The sequence below is a fragment of the Lipomyces oligophaga genome, assembly GCF_038497815.1.
Source record: "Lipomyces oligophaga strain CBS 7107 unplaced genomic scaffold V1516scaffold_6, whole genome shotgun sequence".
Classification (NCBI taxonomy): Eukaryota; Fungi; Ascomycota; class Lipomycetes; order Lipomycetales; family Lipomycetaceae; genus Lipomyces; species [Lipomyces] oligophaga.
The window spans coordinates 289,983-317,009 of NW_027117790.1; the positions used below are offsets into that span (position 1 = coordinate 289,983).

At 43.9% G+C, this 27,027-nt stretch overlaps 14 protein-coding genes across 14 annotated transcripts; 5 read left to right on the forward strand and 9 right to left on the reverse strand.

The window, feature by feature from the left end:
• The first annotated feature begins 32 nt into the window (after positions 1-32).
• V1516DRAFT_640186 (peptidase family C50-domain-containing protein) lies at positions 33-5,060 on the forward strand. The gene is made up of 5 exons (XM_066920091.1): positions 33-203; positions 258-563; positions 612-1,315; positions 1,364-2,054; positions 2,103-5,060. Exons 1-5 carry the CDS (start codon positions 183-185, stop codon positions 4,902-4,904), a joined length of 4,524 nt encoding a protein of 1,507 aa, XP_066776085.1. The 5' UTR covers positions 33-182; the 3' UTR covers positions 4,905-5,060.
• Positions 4,934-6,629, reverse strand: V1516DRAFT_626398 (cytochrome P450; the record flags this gene model as incomplete). Its single annotated transcript, XM_066919747.1, has 2 exons — positions 4,934-5,014; positions 5,070-6,629. 2 exons carry the CDS (start codon positions 6,627-6,629, stop codon positions 4,934-4,936), a joined length of 1,641 nt encoding a protein of 546 aa, XP_066776086.1.
• Positions 6,630-7,102: 473 nt separating this feature from the next.
• On the reverse strand, positions 7,103-9,313 carry V1516DRAFT_678179 (P-loop containing nucleoside triphosphate hydrolase protein). Its single transcript, XM_066922718.1, has one exon. The coding sequence runs from the start codon at positions 9,244-9,246 to the stop codon at positions 7,276-7,278; it is 1,971 nt and encodes a 656-aa protein (XP_066776087.1). The 5' UTR covers positions 9,247-9,313; the 3' UTR covers positions 7,103-7,275.
• Positions 9,314-11,963, reverse strand: V1516DRAFT_640194 (Vps16, N-terminal region-domain-containing protein). Its single transcript, XM_066920092.1, has 4 exons — positions 11,847-11,963; positions 11,672-11,791; positions 11,500-11,606; positions 9,314-11,446 (listed from the first exon to the last, which is right to left on the reverse strand). The coding sequence occupies exons 1-4, from the start codon at positions 11,866-11,868 to the stop codon at positions 9,515-9,517; spliced, it is 2,181 nt and encodes a 726-aa protein (XP_066776088.1). The 5' UTR covers positions 11,869-11,963; the 3' UTR covers positions 9,314-9,514.
• Positions 11,964-12,078: 115 nt separating this feature from the next.
• V1516DRAFT_678182 (chaperonin 10-like protein) lies at positions 12,079-13,656 on the reverse strand. Its single transcript, XM_066922719.1, has 3 exons — positions 13,635-13,656; positions 13,358-13,529; positions 12,079-13,261 (listed from the first exon to the last, which is right to left on the reverse strand). The coding sequence occupies exons 2-3, from the start codon at positions 13,410-13,412 to the stop codon at positions 12,177-12,179; spliced, it is 1,140 nt and encodes a 379-aa protein (XP_066776089.1). The 5' UTR covers positions 13,413-13,529; positions 13,635-13,656; the 3' UTR covers positions 12,079-12,176.
• Positions 13,657-13,718: 62 nt separating this feature from the next.
• On the forward strand, positions 13,719-14,470 carry V1516DRAFT_712990 (ribosome biogenesis protein Nop16). Its single transcript, XM_066924298.1, has 2 exons — positions 13,719-13,927; positions 13,980-14,470. The coding sequence occupies exons 1-2, from the start codon at positions 13,785-13,787 to the stop codon at positions 14,434-14,436; spliced, it is 600 nt and encodes a 199-aa protein (XP_066776090.1). The 5' UTR covers positions 13,719-13,784; the 3' UTR covers positions 14,437-14,470.
• Positions 14,287-15,956, reverse strand: V1516DRAFT_678184 (mannose-6-phosphate isomerase). The gene is made up of 3 exons (XM_066922720.1): positions 15,832-15,956; positions 15,668-15,777; positions 14,287-15,621 (listed from the first exon to the last, which is right to left on the reverse strand). Exons 1-3 carry the CDS (start codon positions 15,857-15,859, stop codon positions 14,467-14,469), a joined length of 1,293 nt encoding a protein of 430 aa, XP_066776091.1. The 5' UTR covers positions 15,860-15,956; the 3' UTR covers positions 14,287-14,466.
• Positions 15,957-16,759: 803 nt separating this feature from the next.
• On the forward strand, positions 16,760-17,202 carry V1516DRAFT_609658 (uncharacterized protein; the record flags this gene model as incomplete). The annotated part of the gene is made up of 2 exons (XM_066919294.1): positions 16,760-17,080; positions 17,155-17,202. Coding segments are annotated over 2 exons (369 nt in total), but the record flags the coding sequence as incomplete, so codon positions are not given.
• A 171-nt stretch (positions 17,203-17,373) lies between these two features.
• V1516DRAFT_665371 (uncharacterized protein) lies at positions 17,374-19,345 on the reverse strand (the record flags this gene model as incomplete). The annotated part of the gene is made up of 2 exons (XM_066920667.1): positions 17,374-19,116; positions 19,169-19,345. The coding sequence occupies 2 exons, from the start codon at positions 19,343-19,345 to the stop codon at positions 17,374-17,376; spliced, it is 1,920 nt and encodes a 639-aa protein (XP_066776093.1).
• A 96-nt stretch (positions 19,346-19,441) lies between these two features.
• Positions 19,442-20,769, forward strand: V1516DRAFT_678190 (pyridoxal phosphate-dependent transferase). Its single transcript, XM_066922721.1, has 2 exons — positions 19,442-20,124; positions 20,203-20,769. The coding sequence occupies exons 1-2, from the start codon at positions 19,504-19,506 to the stop codon at positions 20,740-20,742; spliced, it is 1,161 nt and encodes a 386-aa protein (XP_066776094.1). The 5' UTR covers positions 19,442-19,503; the 3' UTR covers positions 20,743-20,769.
• V1516DRAFT_457388 (checkpoint protein Hus1/Mec3) lies at positions 20,427-21,847 on the reverse strand. Its single transcript, XM_066919069.1, has 3 exons — positions 21,743-21,847; positions 21,587-21,695; positions 20,427-21,542 (listed from the first exon to the last, which is right to left on the reverse strand). Exons 1-3 carry the CDS (start codon positions 21,783-21,785, stop codon positions 20,795-20,797), a joined length of 900 nt encoding a protein of 299 aa, XP_066776095.1. The 5' UTR covers positions 21,786-21,847; the 3' UTR covers positions 20,427-20,794.
• On the reverse strand, positions 21,800-23,332 carry V1516DRAFT_703691 (uncharacterized protein; the record flags this gene model as incomplete). Its single annotated transcript, XM_066924141.1, has 6 exons — positions 21,800-22,048; positions 22,096-22,180; positions 22,242-22,663; positions 22,708-22,993; positions 23,053-23,213; positions 23,262-23,332. The coding sequence occupies 6 exons, from the start codon at positions 23,330-23,332 to the stop codon at positions 21,976-21,978; spliced, it is 1,098 nt and encodes a 365-aa protein (XP_066776096.1). The 3' UTR covers positions 21,800-21,975.
• Positions 23,333-23,538: 206 nt separating this feature from the next.
• On the forward strand, positions 23,539-25,926 carry V1516DRAFT_678202 (actin family). Its single transcript, XM_066922722.1, has 6 exons — positions 23,539-23,617; positions 23,686-24,076; positions 24,126-24,220; positions 24,278-25,021; positions 25,433-25,662; positions 25,723-25,926. Exons 1-5 carry the CDS (start codon positions 23,581-23,583, stop codon positions 25,516-25,518), a joined length of 1,353 nt encoding a protein of 450 aa, XP_066776097.1. The 5' UTR covers positions 23,539-23,580; the 3' UTR covers positions 25,519-25,662; positions 25,723-25,926.
• Positions 25,927-25,945: 19 nt separating this feature from the next.
• On the reverse strand, positions 25,946-26,438 carry V1516DRAFT_686614 (uncharacterized protein; the record flags this gene model as incomplete). The annotated part of the gene is made up of 3 exons (XM_066923671.1): positions 25,946-26,271; positions 26,320-26,369; positions 26,425-26,438. 3 exons carry the CDS (start codon positions 26,436-26,438, stop codon positions 25,946-25,948), a joined length of 390 nt encoding a protein of 129 aa, XP_066776098.1.
• Positions 26,439-27,027: the final 589 nt, after the last annotated feature.

A 27,027-nucleotide genomic window follows, 5' to 3' on the forward strand; every position in this document is an offset into this window, starting at 1 on the left:
TGTTCGGTACCCATGTCCGAGCCAGAAACTACGGACAGGACGCTGTCTTTGCAGTTGCTAATCTCCTTTCTGATTGTTTGAATCGACTAAAGATAGTTTGCTGCTTATTTCATCTGCAGCTTGTGTATTATGACGGTCGGCCTGCACTACTGGTCTTTTATTGCTAGTCTATATCAGTAATCATGTCGACAACGACCTCATTGGTAGGCGCATATTATATCGCTCTGGACTAGTCATCTTACTGATATTCCCCTCAGGACCAAACATTGTTGCAATGCAAGATTCCATCTAAAGCTTCTAGATTATCGGGATCTTGTGTGCTTAACAGGACTTTGCTCTATGTTACTCATACGCGAGTTCTACTAGAACAGAAGCTGGTGTTGCCTGATGCTGATGAGTTCGTGCGCAAATTGTCTATACCCGTACAACTGGACAAAACGCTCTTTGAAAAGCTTTTGGTGGAAATAGATAACTTGCGGCGAGCTGCTATTAAACTGTTTAGCAATAAATGTAGCAGTCTGATCTTCGGCATGCTCAATCTTATGGTTCACTACGGCCAACAGGTTTGTGCTCCAGTAATCTCTTTTCTCTCTTTTAACGAGTTCCTATAGGCTCCTTTGCCAGTGTATATTAAGGTTTCTACACGAATACTTGATACAAATTTGACTTACATAAAACCTCTGGTTTTATCTTCTTTCGATGATCCACAGACAGTATTACAAATATTGCAGAGCTCGGCTACTCTTTGTACGGTAATCAACGATCATAGATCCACAAGCTATCTCTCTGCAGCTAGTTTCAATTACGGAATTAATCTCTGGAAACGTTCTCTAAAAAACTACGCTGTCATTGCATGGCAGATATCTCTTGATTTAGACTGGAGCTGTATTTCTGAAGATCAGCCAATATCGCCAAACCAGATTCGCACAGCACAAAGATTAGGAATAGCTTACTCGGACGTCGGCCAGTTTTCAAGAGCGGTAGAGGTTTTGCATAAGACTGTTGAAATGGCAATTTCATCTCAGCAAGAGCTCATAGCTGAACAGTCAGGGACTGTTCAATTGGAACATCTAGTGGAAAATGCAGGAGTTACAGGACTGCTTACAGCTTTGGCAAAGGCTACGTTGAACTTATCAACCGATGTCGGAATAATTAGTTTTAGTGCATTAATTCCGATATGCCGAGGGATTTTGCTTGAATACCTACTTCTCCAAATTTCATCAATAAGACACCCAAAAGTGCCTAATCTCATGGAGTCATTGTTTACTGAAATCGACAAAATCTACTTTCCCTCTCATCCCGCTCTCTATTCACGGTATGTTCATCCCATTTAAGCATTGTCCCGCATATCTAATGATTACAGATCTTTACTTTCGTTTCTCTCAACCGAACTTTCAGATGAATGTCGGCAACGATTGCTAGGCCGTGCTACTCGAATAGTGACAATCTTACAACACGGAAACTCTGGAGAGTTTGTGTCCTCGTCGAGTAAGATTTCAGTCTATATGGCATGTCTATGGAAATTGCATCTAGCTATTTTTAAGAGTCAGTCAGATCTATTGCAATATGAAGATATACAATGCATTGTCACGGCATGGACAGAAGTATTTGCAAAGCTGGACGATCTACGCAGTTTCATATTTTCTCAAGAAGTGTTACTAAGGCATATTGATTTGGTTTATGACTTTTTAAATTTGCAGGGCGAAAAGAAGCAGCTCTTGAGATTTCTCAAAGGTCTAACAACGTTGAGCGACAAGTTCAGCATGTCATCTAAATATCACATTGAACTGGGAAAGTTGTATATTACTCTGGGCAATGCAGAAAAGGCTTCAAATTGTTTTGTGCAGGCACAAAGAATGGATCAAAATGACCAACTTATTGCACAGGCTGCACAAATCCATTACGGTCTCTCGATGGGGAATATGGAGCATGCTTTGGAGAGCGTTCATGTAGCTCAAGATTTAGCTAATGGCCTTATTTTAAAATCAGGAACTCCTACTAATGAATGCTTCGGTTCAATATTTTGTGCATTTTCTCAAGTTTTGAAAATGAAGGTATGAGATTGTTTGGTGCTATCAAAGTTTGTTGGCTGACAGTTACAGGGAAGGCAGAACGAAGCACTGGCTTTTGCAAAAGCAGCTGTAAAATTATATAGCAATTTAGCAAAGAGGGTAAAATCAGATTTTGATAAATCACTGACCTCTGGAACTATCTTGGCTTCGTCTATTTATCTTTTAGATTCATACAGATTTGTTTCAGATTTATATGATCACCTGGGAATGGCGAGAGAAACGGAGTTCTATCTTCTGGAGTCGTTGAAGTTAGCAGGATCGATGCATTCTTTAGTTAGGACATCGGTTATTCAATATTCTTTAGCAGATTTCTATCTCAGAAGTGGTAACATCGCCAAAGCCGAAGTACATCTTGCGCACATTACCAACGATAAAATATTTTTTAATGACTGTCTCCAATCTGTTCAATATTGGCATTTGATGGCATCACTATCTGAGTTAAGTAAAGATTTCGATTCGGTTCTGGGGTGCTTCGAGAAGGCTGAGTCACTTCTGGATACAGAACTTGATGAAATCAATGAAGCAGATGAGCTTTCGAATATGCTGAAGAGCCTGACAATTAATAGAAGAACCCAGCGATCTCGGAGCACATCTAGACAAAAGCAATCTACTACTGCTCGTCCGATTTCTAATATTGGCTTGCAACGTATGTATGCTACTCATTTCCTTATTAAGGCTTCATATCTGTTGCGTCTTAACAAGTGCAAGTGTGGAGAAGAGGCCATATCAAAAGCGATGGAGAGATTCAATATGATGTCAATGCTTCCTCGAGACAAAGCATTTATTTCAAGCGTTAGGTCAAGACTTCTGTTTAAGTCTTCTATGATGATGCTGCAGAAGGATCCAATATTGGGTGTCTTGCAAGATTCTGCACTTTCAATTCCTAGTGCTTTAGTTCTGATCGAGCAATGTCATAGAAGTGATAAAAGCAGTGAAAAATCCGACAGTAAATTGCACCGTGGTCAACCACTACGTTCGAAGGCTACAAAAAATCTGCAGGCTGCTTTTAAAGGATTCGAAAGTTGCCGTCAGTTAATTCTAGATGGTTATTCAACTGGTGGAGCTGTTTGTTCTGTGAGCGAAAGGAGAAGTATGACCGCCCAAGTCGGAGAAATTTTACTACTTCAATCGGCAATTGGATATAGCGATGAGGCTGATGCTTTTTGTTCAGCAACCTCATATTTATTAGAACAACCAAAATGTGCTTCATTCAATTCCGAGGCTCAAGCTGCCGACTCGCAAGATCTGTTGACAATTGATTTTGGGAATAGGACAGACTCTTCGCAGTTTGAGAAGAATGTAATAGACTTGGATCACTTTCAACATTCCTACGTTGACATAATTCCAAATAACTGGAAAGTTGTTTCAATTACCTATGCTCAAGATTCAGAAGATTTAATCATTTCTCGTTTCCAGGCGAACGAGAGTCCTTTACTAATACGATTACCTCTCGATCGTCGAAATAGTCGCGATGCAGATGAAGAGCTGTTTACTTTTTCAGAAGCATTAGTTGAATTACGCAGAATAGTTTCTGAAAGTAATCAAACAGCGCAAGATTCTAAATCGATCCAACGCGATGATAGAGAAGGGCGTGAAAGATGGTGGGAACTACGGCACCAATTAGACCGACAACTCGAAAGATTGCTTACAAATATTGAATACTCCTGGATAGGAGGCTTTAGAGGTATCTTAGGTTATTCATATCGCAGTCATGAGCTCTTAGATAAGTTCAATACGTCTTTCATGGCTGTATTGAGAAAGCATTTACCTACACGAAGGAAGGCTGTTAGTCGAGTAAGACGCTCGACATCTTCTCAAAAAGAGCCAACACTATTGAATCGTGAAGTTCAAATAGATCCTCGCGTATTGGAGCTATTTGTTGGCTTGGGAATCTGTTCCAATGACGACTACTCTGAAATGATTGAGGACTTGCTATACTTTGTACTGGATATTTTACAATTTCATGGCGAACGCAATGCTTACGACGAATTAGATATTGACCAAATGGTAATTGAGGTTCAAGATATCATACAATCATATTATGAGTCAGTTCAGAATTTGGAAGATGCTAGAGAAGATGCAAATGGAGAGAGAACCAAGACAGATCATACGGTTCTAATACTTGACAAAACGGTTCAAATGATTCCCTGGGAGTCTTTACCATGTCTGCGAAATCAGTCAGTGTCTCGAGTCCCGTCGCTAGAATTTCTGCGAGAAATCTTGACTGCGCCATTGACACAAAAGGCAAACATGTCAGGTCTTGATAAAGACAATGTATCGTACATACTGAATCCTTCAGGTGATTTGATAAACACAAGAAACAGATTCGATAAGCAATTAATCGAGTCTGAAAATTGGACCGGTCTAATAGACAAAGAGCCTTCAGAACAGGAATTTGGAGAATATTTGCGCAATAAAGACATTCTCTTGTATTTTGGACACGGCGGAGGTGAACAATATATAAGACCGCAACAGATTAAGAACTTGAGACATGGAACATGCGCAGCGACATTTTTGTTTGGCTGTAGTTCTGGTTGCTTGAAGGAAGCAGGAGAGTTTGAGTCATGGGGAACACCGATGAACTACTTCACGGCAAAATGTCCAATGTTTGTTTGTAACTTGTGGGATGTCACTGATAAGGACATTGACAAGTTTGCGAATGAAATGCTTGCGTCCTGGGGACTTTTTAATAGGTCAGAAAAGAAACCGCAGATTGAGCATCGTTCGACTGGTGCAGGATATGCGATGGCAAGGGCCCGGGATACATGCATTTTGAAGTACTTAAACGGAGCAGCGCCAGTCATGTACGGGATACCATTAAAATTGGCGTAAAAAATATGCATAGAAATTGAATAGAACAATCAATTAGGAGAAAACTTTTCGAAGTTTATGTAGCAAAAATTACTTCTTGGCCGAGTGGAGTAGCGGTCAGTCATTTCCATCTAATAAAGGAAATTGTTAGCAAAATAGAAAGGAAATGCAGAGAAAGATACTCACGTCTTTAAGAGTAGTTTTGTTGCTAGGGAAAAGATAGTAGTTTGTAAGTATAGCAGCGACTGTGATCCGAATTTCAGTCAAAGCCAAATTCATGCCCGAGCACAAAGTTGCGCCGGCGCCAAAGGGAATTAAGGACCGATTCATGAGTCGCAAAACTTCGGGATCATTAATAAGCCATCTTTCAGGATTGAAAGATTCTGGATCAGAAAATACAATTGGATCTCTGTGCAGAGTCCACGGTTGGATAGATATGACTGTGCCGCCAGGCAGGAAATAAGAAGATGACTTATCACCGTAGGAGGAAGATGACGGAGTGTAAAGATAACCTGATGCTGGAACAAGACGAGATTCTGAAGCCGGCATTGGAGTGTAAAGACGTAAAGTCTCATCGATGACGGCAGATAGCAAGGGAAGTTTGTCGAGAACCGAAATGTGAGGAACTAGAGCCATAGCAACTTTCGGAGCGTCCGAAGAAGGCTTTGAATAGTAGTCTTGAGAAGAGTAATCGTGAGATTTAGCGGCTTGTAGAATTTCTTGTCTCAGCTTTTCCTGTAGGGAGTCGTGAATAGAGAGCTGCCAGCATAAATATGAGAGGACGACAGGAGTGGTTTGGTAGCCCAGAAAGACGTGATTTGCTATTTCGCTGGCGGTCTCAAGTTCCGAGAGTCCGCTATCTCGTAATTGTCTGACGACACCTGGAAGAGCACAGCTAGAAGAAAGGCGCAAGCTGGACAGAAGCCAAGAAGAAGTTGCAGAAATAGCGCGAGATAGAGATTCAGGACAGAGAAAGCGAGCGAGAGTAGGAAAATAAGGATGAATCCACCATAAGTCGTCCTGCGTGTGATATTGGTCAAAAATGACTTTTGCTTTTTCTGGTTGAGATAAGAAATGGGAACTCGCAGGTTCACCGAATTGAAAGCCGGTCAGTATGTCCATAGTGAGATTCTTGAAAAGATCCAGAACATTTACAGGAGCAGAGGAGCGTCCACGGCCATCAGGTTCACCTGCGCATTTGAGCATGGCCTGGCTAATGCAGTCGCAAATAGCTATCATATTAGCTCGGCGGTTAATTGTTGATTTCGAATAACTGGATTGGACTATTCTGCGCCGGGTCGAATGAAGGTCAGCCGAGAGGATACTGAAAGCATTTTCAGTGCCTCCGAAGAGGGAAAAATTTGAGTAAAAATCAGACTTGTCGAAGTCGCCAGTGATGTAAATCTGACGCACGCAGGCTGGGTCTGCGAGACTGACCTCGTGCGGAGCCAGGCGTACAATTGGCCCGTACAGAGCATGGAGGGCGTGGACGGTTCTGTTGCGGCGATCGCGGATGCACTGGAGAACGATCCAGCAGCTGGACAATTGAGCCAGCCAGGGTCCCGGAACGGTTCTTGGAGAGGCGGCCAAGCGTCCGCGGGCGGAAGAATTTCGTGTGCGGGGAGAGTTTAGTCCAGCAACAGTATGCTCGTCGGTCGCGTTCTGGTGCCGACCCTGAATGGAGCAGTAGCGGAGCAAGGTCACGGAGACGAGAACGACCAAGAGCACAGCGACCGAGACCAACATTGGACGGGGAGGAGACCTGAGAAGCCTAGAAGAAAAGCTCTGTCGTCCCGACAGATACCGTCTGTTCAGGTGCTGGCAAGAAAGACGAACCGAGACAAGGAGACAAAGAGAAAAACGGACAAGAAAACCAGCGAAAATAACGCGAAGAAAAACTGAGGGAACAGAGCCCGTCAGAAAAACAAAGACGAAAGACTGGTTCCAGTTCCGGTTCGGTACACGCCTGTAAAGGACGTGGAACTCGGAACCCGACGCCCGGAACCCATCAGAACGAACGCGGTCAAACGCGGACAGATCGGCCGGATCGGCCAGAATTACTGCTAAAAATCCGAGCCGAACACAGAAAAAGAAATCTGATCTGCAGAAGCTTTCTTTTCTTTTCTTTTGGGGCTGTCGTTTACTGAAACAATGGTCTGTGCCTGATGTCTGATTTTGGTTTACTGGTTTGCTAGTTTTGGCTGGACCTCGTTGATTACGTACAAGTATTTCGTTCATTAGTTAAAAAATTAAACCAAACATTGACATAGTATTCTGCTTTATTATTCATTATTGTCCTGCTTGTTTCATTTGATTAATTGATCTTGTTCCTTTCTTTTTAAGTATAAAGCAAAAAAGTTTATCCGTCCATATGTTTTTTTTAACTTCATCGTTAATAAACTCCAACGTCAGCTCGCATCTGTTCCCGAAATCTGACCGCGTCTTCAATCAACTCTCGCCATCCTGCTGTAAGCTCCTCTGGAACATGCTTCGTCGCATCCGTCGCCGCCTTATTACGTCGCATATCTTTCACATGCTCCGCAATCAGTCGGTTATGTCGCCGCAACGTCTCGTTCTCCTGCACAATCGCCCGCCGTTTAGACTCCTCCGTCGCGGCTTGGTCTTCATAATATTGCATAACATTACGGAATCTTTCCACCTCCTGTTCATGCGAATCCGACTCCTGTTTGTGCGTAGATGCCGACGTCGCAAGACTTTCCTGCAGTGTCTTGATCGTCTCCTGTAGCTCTTGCAATTTCTGGTCTCGTTCAGTCGCAGAAATAAAATCTTGATTGATTATGGCTCGAGTCCGAATGTGTTGTGCTTGACTAGCGTATCGTAGCGTCGACAGCGTTTCCTCATAATCGCATGGGCTGATGCAAGCAATCATCGCGGTCTTACTATTACCTCCAAGATTGTCCTTCAGCAACCATGTCAACACGGAGTCCCGATAAGGCACTATTTCCTTTCGCCGACTGTCCAGTGCAGAATCGGCAAGCACACTAATCACTCTTCCTAGCGTCGTCAAACTCTTGTTAATATTTGCTCCTTCTCGAAGCCGACTTCCCGTCGCTCCTGTGGAATTAGCTCGCTCGGATCCTGCTAGATCTACAAAACGAATTCTGGATGTCGTTTCTTCGATCGTCTCATCTAATGCAAGATCACTTTGTACTCGTTTGAGATTAATTGTAAACACAGCATGCGATCGACTAGAAGACGCGTTCATTTTCGTTGCTGCCGTGGCACGCTGCTTATTGCCATTCTCTAAGTATCGAATCACTTCTTCAAACGAACGCACTGAAAACATCGACAAATCCTTCACATAAGGTCCGTCGATCGGAGATTCGCGTACTTTTAAAGCTAAGCTCGTCGACCCAGTACCCAGAGATCCAACAGTAGGTGCTAGTAGGTCAAACACATGCTCGTTGTAGATCTCAAAGTACGAGACTTTTACCGTAAATGAGGTGGTAGCAGTAGTCATCTTTTCAATCCGCTGAAATAAATCATTGCATGTTTGTGGAATAATGCCCGGTTCCTCTGGCGTCCCAATCATTGTATACGATTTTCCAGATCCTGTTTGTCCGTAGGCTAATATACAAGTATGATAACCATCGAGACTGTGATCCAAAAACTCTTGTCCAACCTTCTTGTAAAGTGTTTTCTGGTCAACAAATTCATTCACGGTGTTATTATTGACCGACCAGAGACTTTCATCGAACACAAACTCTTTTTGAGCCTTGTTAGAGCGCACACCCTCATAGACACCAGACGATTCGTCGATATGGGGAACAATTGTCGTTGTATGAGCTTTCGAATTCATTTGGACCAAACAATTACTTCCTGCATCAATTTCACGCTGCAAGAATGGACGCACTCGAACGAGAACTTGAACATTCCCTTTTTTGTTGGCAATTGATTCTACTGAGAGCTGGCTAGCGTTAGAGAGAGTTCGAACCCTTGTTCGCAAAGATAGTGAAGACAATCTCCCGCTACTCAGTCCTGAGTCATTAGATAAACCCATTACTGTTACTGAACTAGTTGACCCATTATTGATTTCTCGAGATGTGGCGGATTTCGAATCTTCTCGCAGGCTCCTCGACGAAATTGGTCGACGGATAGGCGAACGGGGTCGGGACGTCAGATTTGTGGGTGCCAAATGTGTAGTGACGGAATGGCGCAAATTTGCAGGAACAACCGGTGTTACTCTTCCAGTAGAGATCTGAGAAGTTCCTGCCTGCTCATTATAACCCGAACTCAACGACGAAGTGGAAGCTCGATGACTCGGCCTTGTTGGAGTTTGCCCTGGCTGCTGAGGAGCCTTTATGTAGTATCTTGGTCGACTTGCACTTGCAGGTTGCTCCATTCCAAAATGTATTCAAAGTGGTAATTGCAAATATATATTTCTGTCGTGGAAAAATTTCCCATCTAAATGGTAAACTAATATTTATGTCTAGTTCTCGAAGATCAACAAATAAACAATGCCGCACAGTCTCTATTTACTAGCTTCCACTTTCGTAAATTCCATCATGTGACTATTCACTCTTCCTCCCAATATCTAATATCGCTGTCCCCACTGTGGAAATAGAAGTATTCATCGATATTGAATGATAGATATTTATTACTAAATTAGCTCAGCTCCGTTTAACAGACGGATATACACCTTCCTTCAGAAAAATAAACATTTTATCCGGAACTTTGAATTCCCCCTTTACCTTAGAAGCTTTTGAGCTATGTCCCAGACTAAGCAGCTTCTTTATAGTTTCAGCAACAGTCAATCCAACAAAGGTCTCTTTGTAATCTTTTTCAAATCCAAGCTGAATGTCGTATAACTTTGCATGATCCTCCATAGCTCTTGCATCAGAATATGCATCTTTCGAATCCTGGAAAATCCTCGAGCCCAATTTCAGCTTGTCTATACGTTCTTGTATATCTTCAATGGAAACAGCGTCCTTATAAATCACCAAGGCACTATCAGCTCTTCGATCGTCTTGATAATAAAAATCCTTCAATAATTCGGTACTTTCATTCTGCGCAAGTTGTTCAACAACGGCTGCGGCAACTGGCTTATCATTCACCAGCCGGAAAAACTGGGCAAGTGAGTTCTTACTCTTTAAAATCAAAAGAACGTAGTATAGCAAATCCGGACTTCCACTCTCCACTGCTTTCACTAATGCAAGCTCATCCTCCTGCATATCAAGCAGTAGAGGAACTTGCTTTCCTGGTCTTGGTTCGTAGTTTAAAAGTTCTGTAGCCAACCTGGTACGTCCCTCGTCGTAAGCGGATTTAGCAATTTCATCAAAAGCAATTCCAGGAATAGGTTTTAAACGACTAACAATTGTAGCACAAATGACAGAATCCTCGTCCGTAGATCCTTGAACTTTGCTGCAAGCCCACTGAACATATATTTTGTCAGTAGGAAGTTGTAGATATGTGGAGATCTTGAGTGCAAGCAGATATTGCTTTCGTTTTAGCAGTCTATCGACTAATCGTTCGGGAGTCAGTCGAATAAATTGTTCATATGTAGTAAGCATCCCAATTTTATAGAAGCGGACGGCGTTCAAAACTCGAAGAATAGAGCCCATCTCAACAAACTCATCCGAAGAGTAGAGTTCCAGAACAGACTTGCCCAGGCGTGCAGCTTGAAGCAATCGCTTTTGCCAGTATGGTTCGGACTCATAGCTAGCACCTTTGATACAGGCATCAACAGCATCGTTGAGCTTATCGCGAATAAGCTGGATGTTATCGTCTGCTTTGGGAGAATTGATCTCCAATTGTTCTACAGCATCAAGCAAGATCGCAGAAGGAGCAGTCGAGCCTATGCGAAACAAATCAACAACAACTTCTGGCACTTTTGACAAAAACTCGCAACGATCGTTACTGATTATACGGATACCGTCCACTTCAGGAATGAGCTTGAACGGAACTTCATAGAAGAAACTAACTGAACCGCCAGCTGGACCTACCAATCGCAATTCAGAAGACGAGGCGATTGCGACACAGTCATTGGCACACCAAACCATCTGGTTAGGAGCCTCTGTGAATTTTGTGTCGTATTCTGAATATTTTTTCTGGAAATCAGAGGAGATCACAAATAGTCGACCATCCGATCCTAAAAGAGCCAATAGAGATCCATTTGGAGAGATGGCAATGTGTGTAAAAGGTCCTTCTTGCAACTGCTTGTCTTGAGACTCTATCGAGTCAACAACGCAGACAGTATTACTTACACCGATAATCACTTCGACATGGCGACTTTGTGTTAATCTTGGAGAAGCAACGGTCCAACCATGAAGATCAGGATTTGAGGAAATTTCGGCCAATATTCGAGGTCGAGGCTCGTCATATCTAGATACAAATACTAATTTGCTGTTATTCAGACGGGCGACAAAACCTTCATCCCAGAAGTGGCAATCCGAGATGCCTTTAGTCTCGACATCCTTGCCCAATGAAAACTGCGAGAAATTTCCTTGAAAGTCATGATAGACACGAACATTGCCTTCCTCAGAAACAATAACAAGATGCTCTTTATCGCTCCAGCCAACGCCTCTGATCGTTCCTTTATCCCACTATTCGCATAAGATCAGCTGTAAGCCGTATACACCAGATTTGGAAAACTTACAGGAATGTTATATATCAAATCTCCAGCGTTGCTGTAAACCAGAACTTGCTTCTTTCTGCCCTCCGGCCCTCTATACGTAAGTGGTTTTGTCATATCGCGAACAAGAACTGGCTCGCAATGATTAGACTTGGCTTTCTCCGAAAACTTCAAGACAAGGCTGGTTGATACTTACCTATAGCTCCTCCGTAAGGTGCACCTGCGACCATGTAGTCCGACAGGTTAATGTCGTCTTCCCACATCATAGAGTACTGCTGACGCTTGCTGTAAAACACATCTTGGAGCCGTTCCCAGCCTAGTTCTCGTCAATAAAGAACTATATTCGATATTCTCAAGCAAATGATGCTCACCTAAAGTTGGATTCGGAACCATTTCTGTCAGCGCAAGCTTTCGACGCTAAGCAAAAAATCGACTTTACTGTCGCGCACGATCGCTGGAAACTTTGAAAATCTCAAAATACCATGCCCATGGAGCTCGATATTGTTGCGTTCACAGATATCCGAGAAGCTCTCTACAACACCCTCCCACACCATCCTGGATTGGTAATCAGTTACATAATACTTATCGTACATCTGATTTTTCGGCTCATCAAATTCTATTTACTCTACTATTTCATAAAGGTTACATACAACTCTTACATTAAACTCCACTCCTCATGCAATACGCTAGGTTGTCACTACCTAAGCATTATATTGAGTATCCACAACAGCACGAATGCAAGAGCCGGACTTCATAGCAGTGAAGGCCGCATTAATGTCAGAGAGAGGGAAACGATCAGTAATAAACTCGTCGACCTTAATTTTGTTCTCCATGTAGTCCTCGACAAGACCAGGAAGTTGAGTTCTACCCTTGACGCCACCAAACGCACATCCTCGCCAGACACGACCAGTGACGAGCTGGAATGGTCGAGTAGCAATTTCCTGACCTGCAGCAGCAACACCAATGATAATGCATTCACCCCAGCCCTTGTGGCAAGACTCAAGAGCAGTTCGCATGACCTGGACGTTGCCAGTGCAGTCAAAAGTCCAGTCGCATCCACCATCAGTCATTGAGATCAGCTCATCGGTCACAGACTTAACCTTTGTAGGGTTAACAAAGTCTGTAGCGCCAAATTTCTTTGCCCAAGTCTCCTTGGACTCATTGACGTCGACAACAATGATCTTGCCAGCCTTCTTCTGAAAAGCGCCCTGGATCACCGAAAGTCCGACACATCCAGCACCAAATATAGCGACGTTATCGCCGGGCTGGATCTTCGCGGTTATCGTAGCGGCACCATAGCCAGTGGTGATACCACAGCCCAAGAGGCAAGTCCGGTCCATAGGAGCCTCAGGGTTGACAGCGACGACGGAGATGTCAGCAACAACGGTATACTGGGAGAAGGTAGAGGTGCCCATGAAATGAAGAATGTCCTTTCCACGAGCCTTGAATCGAGTGGTGCCATCAGGCATAAGACCTTGTCCCTGTGTAGCACGAATCTTTCCACAGAGATTGGTCTTGCCGGACTTACAAAACTTGCACTCACCACACTCGGGAGTATAGAGGGCAATGACGTGGTCACCAACCTTGACGTTGGTAACACCTTCGCCCACAGATTCAATGATACCAGCACCCTCATGTCCAAGAATGACTGGAAAAGCGCCTTCGGGATCCTTGCCGGAGAGGGTATATGCGTCTGTATGGCAGACACCAGTATAGTAGAGCTTGATACGAACTTCATGAGCACGCGGAGGAAGGACCTCAACGTCCTCGATGGAGAGCTCCTCACCTGCGGATTCGGGTTAGTATTTTATCTAGTTGCTATTGTCTTTAATCGCAAGCTTCAGCACCACCCGCACCGTACTATCACCTCACTGTCACGTACCAGGACCCCAAGCAATCGCAGCCTTGCAAGTAATAGTCTTTCCCTCTGTTGACATTATTGTTTGTTTACTTTGAATCAATTGAGCCGAATTGAGCCGAATTACCAAATGTAATAAAAAAAAAAGACTGCTTGTTCATCTCGGTTCTCCGACTGCCTTCCTATATATCCAGGCCTTGTGCCACGTCAACACTCTTCTATGCCATATCAACATAACCGCGTGCCTCTATCGCAAAGCCTCCTCCTGCCCGTTCGGGACATCCTCATCCCCCGCTCTTACCCTATACCCAACTCACGTGATAAGTCCCAACAGCTGTTGGGAGAATTTGCTATATCATTCATTAACAGCATTATTCCATAATTACATAAAACTAGGACAATTAGAAAAGTCTGTACTGAACCATACGATTTCTTAACAATACTGCTCATCATGGTCTCGGTTAGACAACGACGTAAGAACAAGTCGTCAATTCCGAAAGTTACTCGAAAGTCAAAGGACAAGAGCAAAGTAAAGATCTTGTCGAATCCTATCATCGCTGCTCAATGGGATGAGAAACTTACTCTCCAGCAAAAGTGAGTATTTGATATTAAAATTCACAATATTGCTACTGACAATCTTATTCAGCTACAAGAAAATGGGGCTCACTGCGCGAATTGGACGGCCTGCGGGAGGTGTCGAAAAAAATCTTCTTGAGGAAACTTCCGTCAACGATGATCTAGCTCTCTCTGTCCCATCTAAGCCTGTCGTTGCAGAAGCTCGCATCAAGCGGAATCCAGAGACGGGGAAGATCGAAGGCATTGAATATGCCAATGTATCTGTTATAGCCGACACGCAAGCCATCAACGTGCAAAATGAAAAAGTCACTGATGTCGTCAGAGAACTCGAAGCCTTAGCTCAACGAGGAGAGAGAATCCTCGAACGCAAACAGTCAACTAGAGAACAAGAATGGTTAGAAAAGCTATATAAGCTTCATGGAGATGACTACGAAGCGATGGCTCGAGACAAAAAGCGAAATATTTACCAGCAAACGCCTGGAGATCTACGAAGAAGAATTTTAAAATGGAAAAAAAAATCTCTATAGATATCAAATTAATAAAACACATATTATCTTTCAAACCTCGCAAAATGCTGTGTATGCAACTACGGTTCCCTGAGAAGATGAAAATTCGACGTCTGTTCCCGCACCCACGAAAAAGACAAATCCGGGTTTCAGTGCTAATAGCTCTTCCGAGCCTTTGATTCCAACGAATCCAGTACCTTCCGTCACTACGACGACACTAGGTCCCTCTAGGGCATTGATTGTCTCCTTCTTGTCTTGCTTGACTGCCGTACGTAAAACGGCAAATTCGGGAATAGGAGGGTTGTAGACCGTAACGTCGCCATCACCCGCAGCTCTGCCGAATTGAGCTGGCTTCATCTTTTGATCGTCGACCGGAGCGTTGTCGTAAGTAAGCATGGCCACAAGATTCTTTACGTCTTTAAATTTCGGAGTAAATCCGGCTCGTACTACATTATCGCTAGCGGCCATGCACTCGATGATGTCACCAGAGATGTACGCATGAGGGTCTTTGGCCTTCAAGAAGATGGCCTCGCCGGCGGTAAGTGTGACGTAGTTCAGTAGAAAAACACCGCAAAACAAGCCTATGTCTAAAGGAAACTGCTGATTGAGTCTCAGGATAAGATCACCCAGAATAGAGTAGATGCTAGGGTCAGAAAAAATGCCCGATTTGGCAACAACACTGTCGACTAGAGACTGGGCTTCGGTCTCAACGACAGTTGAGGAAGCTGTCATGACTCCCTCAAAAAGAGCTTGCAGTAGCGCCTTGTTATTCTGTTCTTCGGCATCGGTAGTGGGAGTATCTATGACACTCGAGCTGAAGCGGTCGGCTAAGGCAGGTGAGAGAATAGCCTTGAACTGGGGAACGGTGGAGAGAAAGGTCTTGATTTCCCTGGCGGGTCGAAATCCACAAAAACCTTCGAAGTCGTCTAAGGCAATTGCCATTTCGGGCTTGTGGTTGTCGTCAGGGTAGTTTTTGGGATCCGCGCTATGCAGTTGGGCAGCTAGGGCTTTGTCCGGATGTGCCTGAATGGAAAGGACATTTCTGATGGAGAGGACCTTGAAAAGGAAAGGCAGAGAGCTAAAACCGTCGAACTTGGTAGCAACTGCCTCACCAATTAGCGAGTGGTCTTTTGAAAGGATATCAGCGAGCAAATCGCCCGAAACGACGCTCTTTGAAGGTACTGATGGATGAGTGCCCATCCATAACTAGACAGTTAACAAGCTGATTCTGAAAGCCAAAACGCAACAATACCTCTGCATACGGAGTCTTGTCTCCGATGACAAACTTTGGGTCTGTCGCAGCGGCAAAACGAGCGACAGAGCTGGAATCGCCGAGTTTACCCCAGCCATACTGCTGAGCACCTGGGATGAGATTAGTTGCGAACCAAGAAAGTTGTTCGTCCGGATTTCACTCACCGCAACTCAATTGGAAAAGCGCGGGCATCGTGTGTTTAAACGTAGTGTGAACTTTCGATAACCTGGTTAATTGTCGGTCTAAAAGCTCAGTTATTGTACAAGTATTTGAATCTATGTCTGTTTATACCATTCAGACAAATAGGGAGCACATGCCTGGTGCTGCTGCTGCCGCCATCTAATGGGTTGCCTGTGATTCGACACACGTGATAGTAAGCATGGGCCTGGTGCTTTTGTTGTATTAGAACTTGTATTTTTAATATCTTATGTAAGTGACAGCAAATGTTTTAGTAATATATTGGTAACGTGCTTGTAGAAGAAATTATCTAAATTTGTGTATGCTCTATTTTGCTAGTGAAATAACATAGTCGACAGTATATAATATTTGGCTTGTATCGCTCAAGTTTTATAGGCTATAATTTCATCGTGTTCAATGCAATTTCAAAACTAATGACTTTTCACGTCGAATTCATTGTGTTCAGTAGTCCCGGGATTTCGGCTATCGAAAGGCACACAAATCAAATGCGGATTAGAGCAATTCTATGTTTTGTAACAGAGTGAAGTTAACGCTGATTTCTATGCTAGTCTATCATGAAAAAAACCATTATGTATGGCCTGCTTCCCACCGAATTGACGAGTACTGAAGGTCCTGAACTGAACTGGATGTCGTAATCTAAATCATGTCAAATCACAGCTAAATTGTAATAACCCATAGCATAGCATATAAAACTGTATCATATCATATACTTAAAAACGGTTTATTTCATTTTCTGCTGTTAGACCGTAAATTACCATTACATTCTGCTTATTTTTAATTTCACTCTCAAACTACTCTAAGCATGCTCAAATCATTCCCTCCAACTTGCTAGACCAACTCACCTGTGACCATCCCAACCTTTATCTTTCGCGGTATCCAACGTAAATCGCTAAAATGAAAGCTTCGAGTGTTTTGTTGGCAATCACTCGACGACCTCGTCGCAATCTGCCTCCCGTCAACGTTCTGCCACCAGTTCCACTCTACAGGCGCATACTCCGAGCCCACCGCAAGCTCCCTTCCGAGCATCGTTTCCTCGGAGACCAGTATGTCAAGGCCGAATATAGGCTCCACCGCAATATTGAGGATCCACTTCAAATCATCGGCTTTCTGACTAGTTGGCAACAATATGTTGAAGCTATCGAAGGAGACTCCTGGCGCGACGCCAAGCTCGACATACAGAAGCTCGAAAAGCTCTCTGAACAGCAGATCATCCAGGTAAGTTGAACCATATCAGCTCCTTTAGAGCTCTAAATCACCACTCTTCTGGCTCTTCTTTAACTTCAGACCAGCTTTATGAACTCATGCAATCTGCTCAAGGTAAAGAATCCGAATATTCAGGTCATTTTATAGACACCACTAGTCTGGACGATCCCCACGAACCTAAATAATTTTTCGACATATCTTTGTACATATTTAACAATTTATTTTAATATTAAGACAATACTGTTTCGATACTAATACTGTTATAACTTATCTAACATTACCAAATGAGATAATACCTCGTCTATTTATCGTCTCTTTCCAATCTTCTGCTGCACATCTCGCTCCACGATATCGCCAATTCCACCCAGCTCTTCATATTGGTCCTCCATCGCTCGTACCTCTTCAAATCGTTCCCACCACCGCTCTTCGCAGAGCTCAAACGCATCACGTTTAAGATCCTTCGCTCGCTTACTAGCGTCCTTATTGTTCGAGATAGCCCATTCCATAAATGCGCTGCTAGTGCGATTGTAGAATACCCGAAGCGTTTCAAACGGTCGCGGATGTGGAAGATATGGTCGTGGATCATTATCAGCCATTTCTTCAGCGGTTTCTGGACCCTCTTCGTCTGGGCTATCTTCCGGAGCTTCTTCCTTACTCTCTAAGCTTTCTCCCTCTTCTTCTTCATCGTCATCCTCATCGTCATCCTCACCTTCATCTTCTTCGCTGTCTGCTCCGTCTGCCTCCGCGCGCTCCACTTCTTCCCGGAATGACTCCCAGATAACTCCAACTCCATCCAGCTTCCCAAGATCGACGGAATACATGCTGTCCATTGTGAATTCGCGCTCACCCATTTCCCATATCCCGCCATATATGTACAAAGAGTCTTGCATAACCGCTACAGCACTGTTGAACCTCGGATGAGGCAATTTCATCATCATCGGGTGCTCAATTCTCGCAACTTCGTCATCTGACGATTCTTCACCGCCAATGTGCTCTTCATCATCGCTGGCCTCTTCGATTTTGAGAGCATTAAAGCTTTCGTCGCTGTTGAGCAATCGCGAAAGATTCGCTTCTAGATCGTTTGATTTTGTTTTGTTTGGTCGCTCTTGTACGGCTGGTCTCTTGCGTGGTTGCCGCAGCTTCAGCGGAAACCACTTGTTTGTATTAATCTGGTACGCATAAATATCATTGTAAAATATTGAGTCCAGTGTTTCTTCGGTCTCTTCGGTGTCGTAGACTCCTCCGAACAATATTCCTCGGCCCTTGTGAGGAACCATGCTACAGCCAACACGAGGCGATGGAGACCAAGCACTCTTTCGTCGACGTTCCCACCGGAATGATTTCAGATCCGGTGTAAGCTTTAAGACCCAACAGTCGGAATGCATTTTACCAACAATGTTTTTTCTCGAGTTTTTTACCTTCGAGTAACCACCCCAGACAACGGCCCCATCTTCAGAGGACACGAATGAATGGCCGGATCGAGGCTCTGGTCGCAAAGCGTTTGGAGCAAATTCTATTTGGGCCCATTTTAGAGTGTTGAAATCAAATGCCCAAAGGTCACCGAGATAGGTCGTTGAAGCTGCAAGATCTCGAAAACCGCCGTGAAGAAGCATGTAGTTCCGCCATGGAGTTAATCTGTGTCCCGACCTGGCAGAAGGGCTCCTTTTGCTTTCGATTCGAGTCCATTCCCGGCTTGAAGCGTCAAATAGCCAAGTATCCCCGTAGTGATAGAAGGTGTTCTGCTTTGGCGAAGAGAACTCTCCGCCAAACAATAATATGAGACCTGATGAGGGATGAACGGCCATGGCATGACCAGACCGTGGAAGAGGCGAGTTCGGGCAAGTGATCTGTCTCCATTGGCTACTATCGACGTTGTAAATGAAAAGATCATTATAGAATTCGCTCATTCCGCTGCTGTTGATAGCCTCACCACCAAATAGAAAGAGTTCCTTACGACCATGTTGGACCGGCGAAGGAACCAAGGTAGGATTCAGTCTCTTCTTTGGTCGTTCGCAGGGACTGATCTTTACTGCGTGGAAGTTTGCTTGCTGTCAATAGTTAGCATCCCCAGATTAACCTTGAATAAAACAATTGGCTCACCTCTTTGGCGTATTCGGCCAGAATATCGTCAATGTTGGCATCGTCTGCCTCGTCGTCCTCCGTTAACTTGTTCGATTTTTTCTTTTCCTTTGCTGCCGACTTGTTTTGCGCTTTTAATGCCTTTTCGGCCTTCAGTGCTTTCTTAGCTGCAGAATTTTTGTCTTTTTTCTTCGCCATGTTTGAGGCTAATTTTTAATTAATGGTCTCGAGGAGAGTAGAAGTGGAGGAGTTGGGTGATATGCTGCTGCTTTTGGTGACAATTTCTTCTAGCTAATTTTTTTCCTATTTTGAAATTCTTGTGAAATTACTTAACAATCTATTTAAATAGGTATATAATGTCAGAAAGACCTGAAATAATTCATTATTTTGGCGCCGGACCTGCTCTCTTACCTAATGACGTGCTCAAGCAGGCTGCCGCTGATCTCATAAACTATCAAGGAACTGGACTGGGTCTCGGTGAGCTATCTCACCGTTCGGCGCCCGCAATTGCTGTCGTCGACTCAGCAAAAGAGTCAGTTAAGAAGCTACTAGATGTTCCAGATTCTCACGAGGTTTGCTTTCTTCAAAGCGGCGGAACGGGTGAGTTTTCTGCCCTAGTGTATAATTTGCTTGCAGCGCATGCCAAAAAAACTGGTAAGAAGGGCATTGCCAATTACCTAGTCACCGGCTCCTGGAGTCAGAAGGCTGCGGAAGAGGCTAAGCGACTCGGTGCCGATGTCAATGTCGCAGTAAATGCGAAGATCAATGGCAAATATGGCACTATTCCTCCTCCTTCAGAATGGAGCCTTAGTCCACCAGAACAAACGGCCTACGTCTATTACTGTGACAATGAAACCGTCAATGGCGTCGAGTTTGGATATATTCCACCTGTTCCCGAGGGTGTCGAGTTAGTTTCAGATATGTCCTCTAATATCATGTCGCGTAAGGTCGATGTCTCAAAGTTTGGCGCTATTTTTGTAAGATCTGGCACTGTTCATGACTCATATTCGTCATGACCTATTCTTCCTATATTCTGGACTTTCTAACATATACAGGCGGGCGTCCAGAAAAACATCGGAATTGCAGGCGCTACTGTTGTCATAATCAAGAAATCACTACTCGAGAAGCCGGCAGACTCAGAACTTGTTGCTCTGGGCATCCCTCTAGCACCAATAGTCTTTGACTTCGCCACGATTGCCAAAAACAATTCACTCTACAACACGCTACCTATTTTCAACGTTCATATTGTCAGTTTGACCCTGGCCCGACTGCTAAAAAACGGAGGCATTCCTGTCCAGCAAGTGATTAGTGGCCGAAAAGCCGAGAAGTTGTACATGGCCCTTGATTCAGCAACCGAGGGCGTTTATATGCTGCCTGTCGCGAAAGAAGTGCGTAGTCGCATGAATATTGTTTTCACAATTCCTGGCGAGGGACGGGAAAAGGCGTTTTTGGAAGGTGCAAAGAAAAAAGGCATGACCGGACTTTCGGGCCACCGCAGTGTAGGTGGAATTCGGATCTCTTCCTACAACGCGGTTAGCGAGCAGAGTATCGACCTTCTTGTCGACTACATTAATGATTTTGCAAAGACCATTTAATCAATTAGATAATGAATATTCCTGAACTCCATAAAACTGAACCATCAGCTGTCTACCGACTGTAACATGTCAGGTAAAACGCAACATTATTAACATCTTCAAGCCCAGCAATCGTCACGACAAAATATAGTAAGCCACCGTCTGAAATACATAAGATAGCAGATGCAGCCGAAGAATATATGCGAAGCGCGCTGCATAGCTCCTTTGCATCCACTAAGACACTTGCAAATTCGTCTGGATCTCGGGACGAGGAAGTGTCCTCCTGATCACCATCGGGATTTTCGTTTTCCGTTGAGAGATCTCGGCCTGCTATCAAACCGGTCCACTTCGTTTCGACTTTTACATGGTCGTTATTAACGCCAAGTTTTAATACACCAGATGAGTTAGCAGATACTTTGACTCGCTGGCCGAGGTTTCGATAACGCTCGCACAGTTTCAGCACACTTTGCATTTGAGTCTTCATAAACAACACAACATCAACACCACGAGTTTCAGGCTCTTTTGGAATATCTGACTTTATTATCCGCACTGGAACAGTCTGTGCAATCCTCGCTGCCCCATGACCTGCTCCAGAATGATTGATAGATCGGCCGCTATCCTGATCAACTGAAAACATGATGCTGGGTAGCTCATTTCGCCGTACTAATTTCACTTTGACTTTCCCCGTCCCAAAATTTCCGGCGCTCGAAAAAGACTTAAGGGCTCGAATAAAACTTTCTAAAGAAACCTCGAACGTGATCCTGTTGTTATTCACTGAGGTTATTCGGAATCCTGTAAATATTTCGTTCACGTCGAATCTTCTACATCTCGTTAGCCGCAATTTTTTTAAACTTCGAATGCATACGCCCAAACTTGTGTCGAATTAATATCATTTTGACAAATCAGCTGCAATTGCTGCCGATCTATGCTAAAAACACAGTACTTTCTTGTGAATGAAAGTGCATATGTCACTTCTATCGACTGGTTAGGAAATCCATGTTTTTGGTACCGTTTCACTCGCCTCGTAAAACGTCTGGATAAACCAAAGTTGCGCTGAATTTCATTTTCAAATCTCGAAAATGAAATATTGAATTATGTACCACATGATCTTGAATGTATTAAGGAATTATATTCCCTACGAGTCGCTTCTTGATTTACACGTGATGAAGTCTTCTTGATTAGGCATGTGGGCAACAAAATATAGAAATAATATACAATAATAGAAAAGATAACAGCAGAATCTCGTTGTCGCTCTCATAGCACATCGTCTAATTGTCTATAATTATCCAATACTAGTCGATAGATAAAGCTAGGAGCAAACCCACCACTACAAAAGTTAGTAAGATAGCTATTTCATCAAGTAAGTTTGCATACGTGTTAGTGATGTAGATGCCAACCAGCTCTGGAGGAACGTAATCATATAATGGATCCACAACCGTAACTTTTTCTACAAGGTTACCTGTTATTGTCAGAAACTATCGCATAGACCTAAACTGCTTGAGATTAACAGGACAACATACCGTCTTTGTAATCCAACACCTTCCCTGTATCGCCAACTTCAATTAAATCTTCAATATCGAATGGATACATCGGTGAAAGCTTGTAAATACCAGTACAAACAACAACAGGCGTTCTATGCACATGAGCACATTGACAAATCATTTCTGCGCCAGCAGTTGCTAGAAGCCCGCCATTGGCCATGACAGCGCAGGTTCCAAGAATAACCTTGCCAACCCGGCTCATGATAGAATACACCATAGCATCTGTGATTACAGTGGCTTCGATGCCCGCTTGTGCGAGCTTTAGAGCGAAATTGTGTGCTAACTCGATATCGTTGGGGAAGACCTCAGCAATGAGAACGGTAAATTTTCGTTTCTGTGCTGCTCGTAAGAGAAACTTCAATACTGTGTTTGAATTCGGTGTAGCCGTCAAAATTATTTCACTGTTTGTCAGTGTCCGAATGTGCAAAGTAAAAAAGATACCTACTTCTCGTGTATCATGTCGACGCCTTTTCCAGCTATACTCTCTGCACTATTCCGTAGTTCGTCAATCAGCTCCTGAATTCCCTCTATGATATAAGGTTTTAAATCCTTTTTATTCAATTTTTTGGGGCTTGCTAGATCACTCTCGGTCTCGGTCGTGAGTAGACTGAACATCGATGTGAGCAGTAACGAGTTGTTTTCACCGTCGCCCGAATCGGACTCTCTCGTGTCCTCGGCCTCTTCACGAATCAGGGCCAAAACTCGTCTGACAATATTGCCACATGCAAGCTCTGCATATCATCAGTACATAAGAAAGGGAAATGACCGTAGAACCAGGAGCTCGTATTACCTCTTGGCTGGGCGCGCTGGATCTTGCGGCCAACAACTTTGATCTGTGTGATCAACTGTTCAATATGAGTCCAGCGAGCAGCAGACACAACACGCAGAAGCAATTGGGCGGTTGCTTGTGCAACATCCTGCGAGCCCTTAATCTGGCGTCGCTTCATCTGACTGGATGATATTAGTTTATGGCTGCAAGACTGTTGTAAGGGTACTCACGCAATGAACGTCTCGATGTAGACATTGAGGTCCTTGTCACGCGAATTTTGTTGCGTAGAAGAAGACGACATTCCGATCTATTAGTAGTAATTCTAGAACAGACTGTAAATAATTATGAAAATCCTTAACAGTCTATTTGAGAAATATTTCGATAGATGATATGCTGGGTACTAAGCGTTATACGGTTTATCATTTAGAACCTCAAATGGTTATGATCCTGTGATTTATACACCCAATCTGTTTTGTAGAACTCCAGTACCAATGACCACAACGACCACCAGGAACTTTACCACATTCTTCAGGTCGCAATCACAGCAGCATGGCCAATCCACTTCCGCAGGCTGTTTATGGAGGAGGTAAGTACGACTTACGGAAGAGAAGTTCAGTCGACATGCGCATTGCTTCGGTTCTGACCAACGAGCAGACGAGATCTCGGCCGTCGTGATTGATCCTGGAAGCACATGGACTCGCGCTGGATTTGCCGGCGAAGACTCACCCAAAGCCGCTATTCCAACATTCTACGGCCGCGAAGGTGATAAAATCTATGTTGGTGACAACGATCTCCACACTGCGCGTCCTGGAATGGAGATCGCTAGTCCCATGGAAGATGGCTGCGTGGCAGACTGGGACATGACCGTCAAAATATGGGACTACGCGCTCAGCAAGAGGCTTTATACTGATGCCAAAGAACATCCTTTACTTGTCACAGAGCCATCCTGGAATCCCTCAAAAAACCGCGAGAAGGCAGCCGAGATTGCGTTCGAGCAATTTGGCGTGCCCGCGTTCTATCTGGCCAAGGAAGCCGTCTGTTCGGCGTATGTAATTTGGTATTTGAGTTGTAGAGTCATATCTAACGAAACATAGCTTTGCTTGTGGAAAACCTACAGCATTAGTGGTTGATATAGGAAGTGCGGTCGCATCTGTTACGCCAGTTATTGACGGCCTTGTCTTGAAGAAAGGTATGTCAATGTTGATCTTTGCTGTGCATCAGTAGTTCTTACGCTCTGCATGAACAGCCTCCTTTCACAGCAATTTCGCGGGAGATTATGTTAATCTTCACCTAAAAAATCTTTTCCGGACTAAGGAGATCGAATTGACTCCCCATTTCATGGTTTCCCGAAAGCAACCTGTCGAGCCAGGACAGCCAGCACAGGCGACTCTCCGAGTGTTTGATAATATCACCCCGAGTTTTATTGAATTTGAGCGCGGACGTATTCTTAACGAGTTTAAAGAGAGTACAAGTCAGGTTCTCGACTTACCATATACGGAGGCTGGTGCCAGTACTAGACCAGTGCGCTCGTTTGAGTTTCCAGACGGATATAATTTAGTGTTTGGAAACGAACGTTTCACAACTACAGAGCCATTGTTCCAGCCTCAGCTCTTTCCACTGGATGGATCTGCGCCTGCAACTACTCAGAGCGGGAGCAGTCCAGATGGCTCGGGTGCTCACGGGATAACAGAATTGATCACAGCTAGTATAGCTGCCTGCGACGTGGATGCGCGTGCAAATTTAGTCAACAATGTAGTATTGATCGGTGGTACTAGTCTTCTGACAGGCTGCACTGAGCGCGCAAACGCTGATATGACGCGGTCATTCCCGGGAATGAAAATTCGTATCCAAGCGCCAGGAAACTCATCGGAACGTAAATTTGCAGGCTGGATTGGCGGTAGTATTCTCGCTAGTTTGGGTACGTTCCATCAGATGTGGATTGGAAAGAAGGAGTATGAAGAAGTAGGTGCAGTGATTGTAGAAAAGCGATGTAAGTAGTACGATAATGTATTGATTAGATTTGGATTTGATCGTTGGATTGGTCGATTTGAATACGGGCTGGATAGTGTTTACATGGCTCGATATAAAAGCACTTGATGTGAACTACCCGATGCCAGCTAACGTAACCCACATAATGAAAAATGACTAGAATTAATAGTTCAGCGATGGAACATACGGTAGGCTATATTTTTACAAGTATAGTTGGTCGTAGTTTGCAAATGTGTATGAGTGCTGGCACGGTAATATGGACTCTGAATTATGTGGACAAGTTGTTACAAGGCGACATTTTTTCCATGCCCGGAACATTCACCACCAGTGGGATACAGATTACTACATCGTACATTGTCGTAATTGTAAGTGATTAGGGGGGAAAGAAAGAAGTGGCAGACTAACATATTAGGCATCTGTGAGCGCCGTCTTTGCACTATTATTGCTAATTGCGACAATATGGAACATGTCGGACACGAACTTGACGATTTTTGGTAACCCACTTGGATTGGTGGTTACAGAAGGTGTATTTATGGGTGCCTGGGCTTTGAGTATGCCCATACTCGTGATTGAGTATCCGGACGATGAAGATCATGTCTGGCCAGAATATTGGTATCATGCCAGCGGATGCATTGTAAATTTGTAAGTATATTATGATCCATCAAAATAATAGTCCCTGACTAAAACTGACTAAATAAATAGGCTTCTCTGGGCCACAATGATGGGAATTGATACCTATTGCTTTGGCGAAGGACGAAATAATAGAATCAATGTTGTGGATGAATCCTGGCGGGAGGTAGAGATTGGCCGCCTGCCAGTGAAACGGGACATCAAACGCGGGCGAATGAACTGTAATGAGTAGAATGAACTTAATTTTGCTAATGTACATGATAAACAACTTTTAAAGACTCGAACGACGTAGAAATCAGAATCCGCGAGCACGACCACGGCCTCCACCACGACCTCCACGGCCGCGAATGCCACCACGACCACCACCACGAGCAGCGGGACCGGATTTAGACTTTGAGCCAGGCTCGCCGCGCTTTTTGTTCTTCGGCTTGGGGCCGTCGTCGACGAGCAGAGTATCGAGTGGTAGAGAGTCAGAGAGAATGAAGTATCTTATTGTGTTCCCGCGGATGTTGAGGTAGTCGATTGAGATTGGATCGCGGTCTCGGACCGTCATCTTGACAGATTTTAAAGTCGTGTTCATTGTTGGAGCAACTGAGACGATGGTTCCTGAGACGATTGTTCCTAGAAAAAATTGTCAGCCTTGGTTTGATCAGTCGTCGAATAACAAACCATTCTTGAGCTCGATTTGAACAGACTCAGAGTTGAGTTTCATGAGAAAGCTAGAAAGATTAGTTCCACTCGTCTGCGATTATTCAGAGACTAAAGAACTCTTACCGGACGAGTTTCATTATTAAAATGAAGTAAAATGCGTTCTAGATTGGTTGTCTCTAGATTTCTTCTATATTTTCGTTTCTCCAGCAATCCCATCAAATTCATGATTTCAGTCTCGCGCTAGAACCATTGTCGAATTTGGGCCCCCTCTACTAACGCCAACGATAACACTCTAATCATGTGACTATGTCACATGATTGCACGTGATGAGACTCATTTGCCGGTCTGAGCCCTAACAGGGCACTCAGCCCGTAATGAGATGAGGCTGAGCACGTGCCCCGGGTAATCAAGACTGAAATGAGACGCGTTTAAGTGGTTGAATGAGGCGACGCGTGGACAAGTTAAATATAGTTATAAACAGATAAGAACTTTATAAATGGTTAATTGTTTTATTGTTATTAGATCTATTGTATGATATTATGTCATGGAGTATTACAGTAAAATATAGTAAGTAGTAAATATAAGAGAAATGATATATATCTTTATCTATGTCCAGCTCCATATTCGCTATCTCATCTCCTTCATAATTCCCCGCACCGACAAGCCAACACAAAAGTGCTTCAGTTCGCTTTCGTAAAGCGCAACTCACTTTACCATTATTCAGAG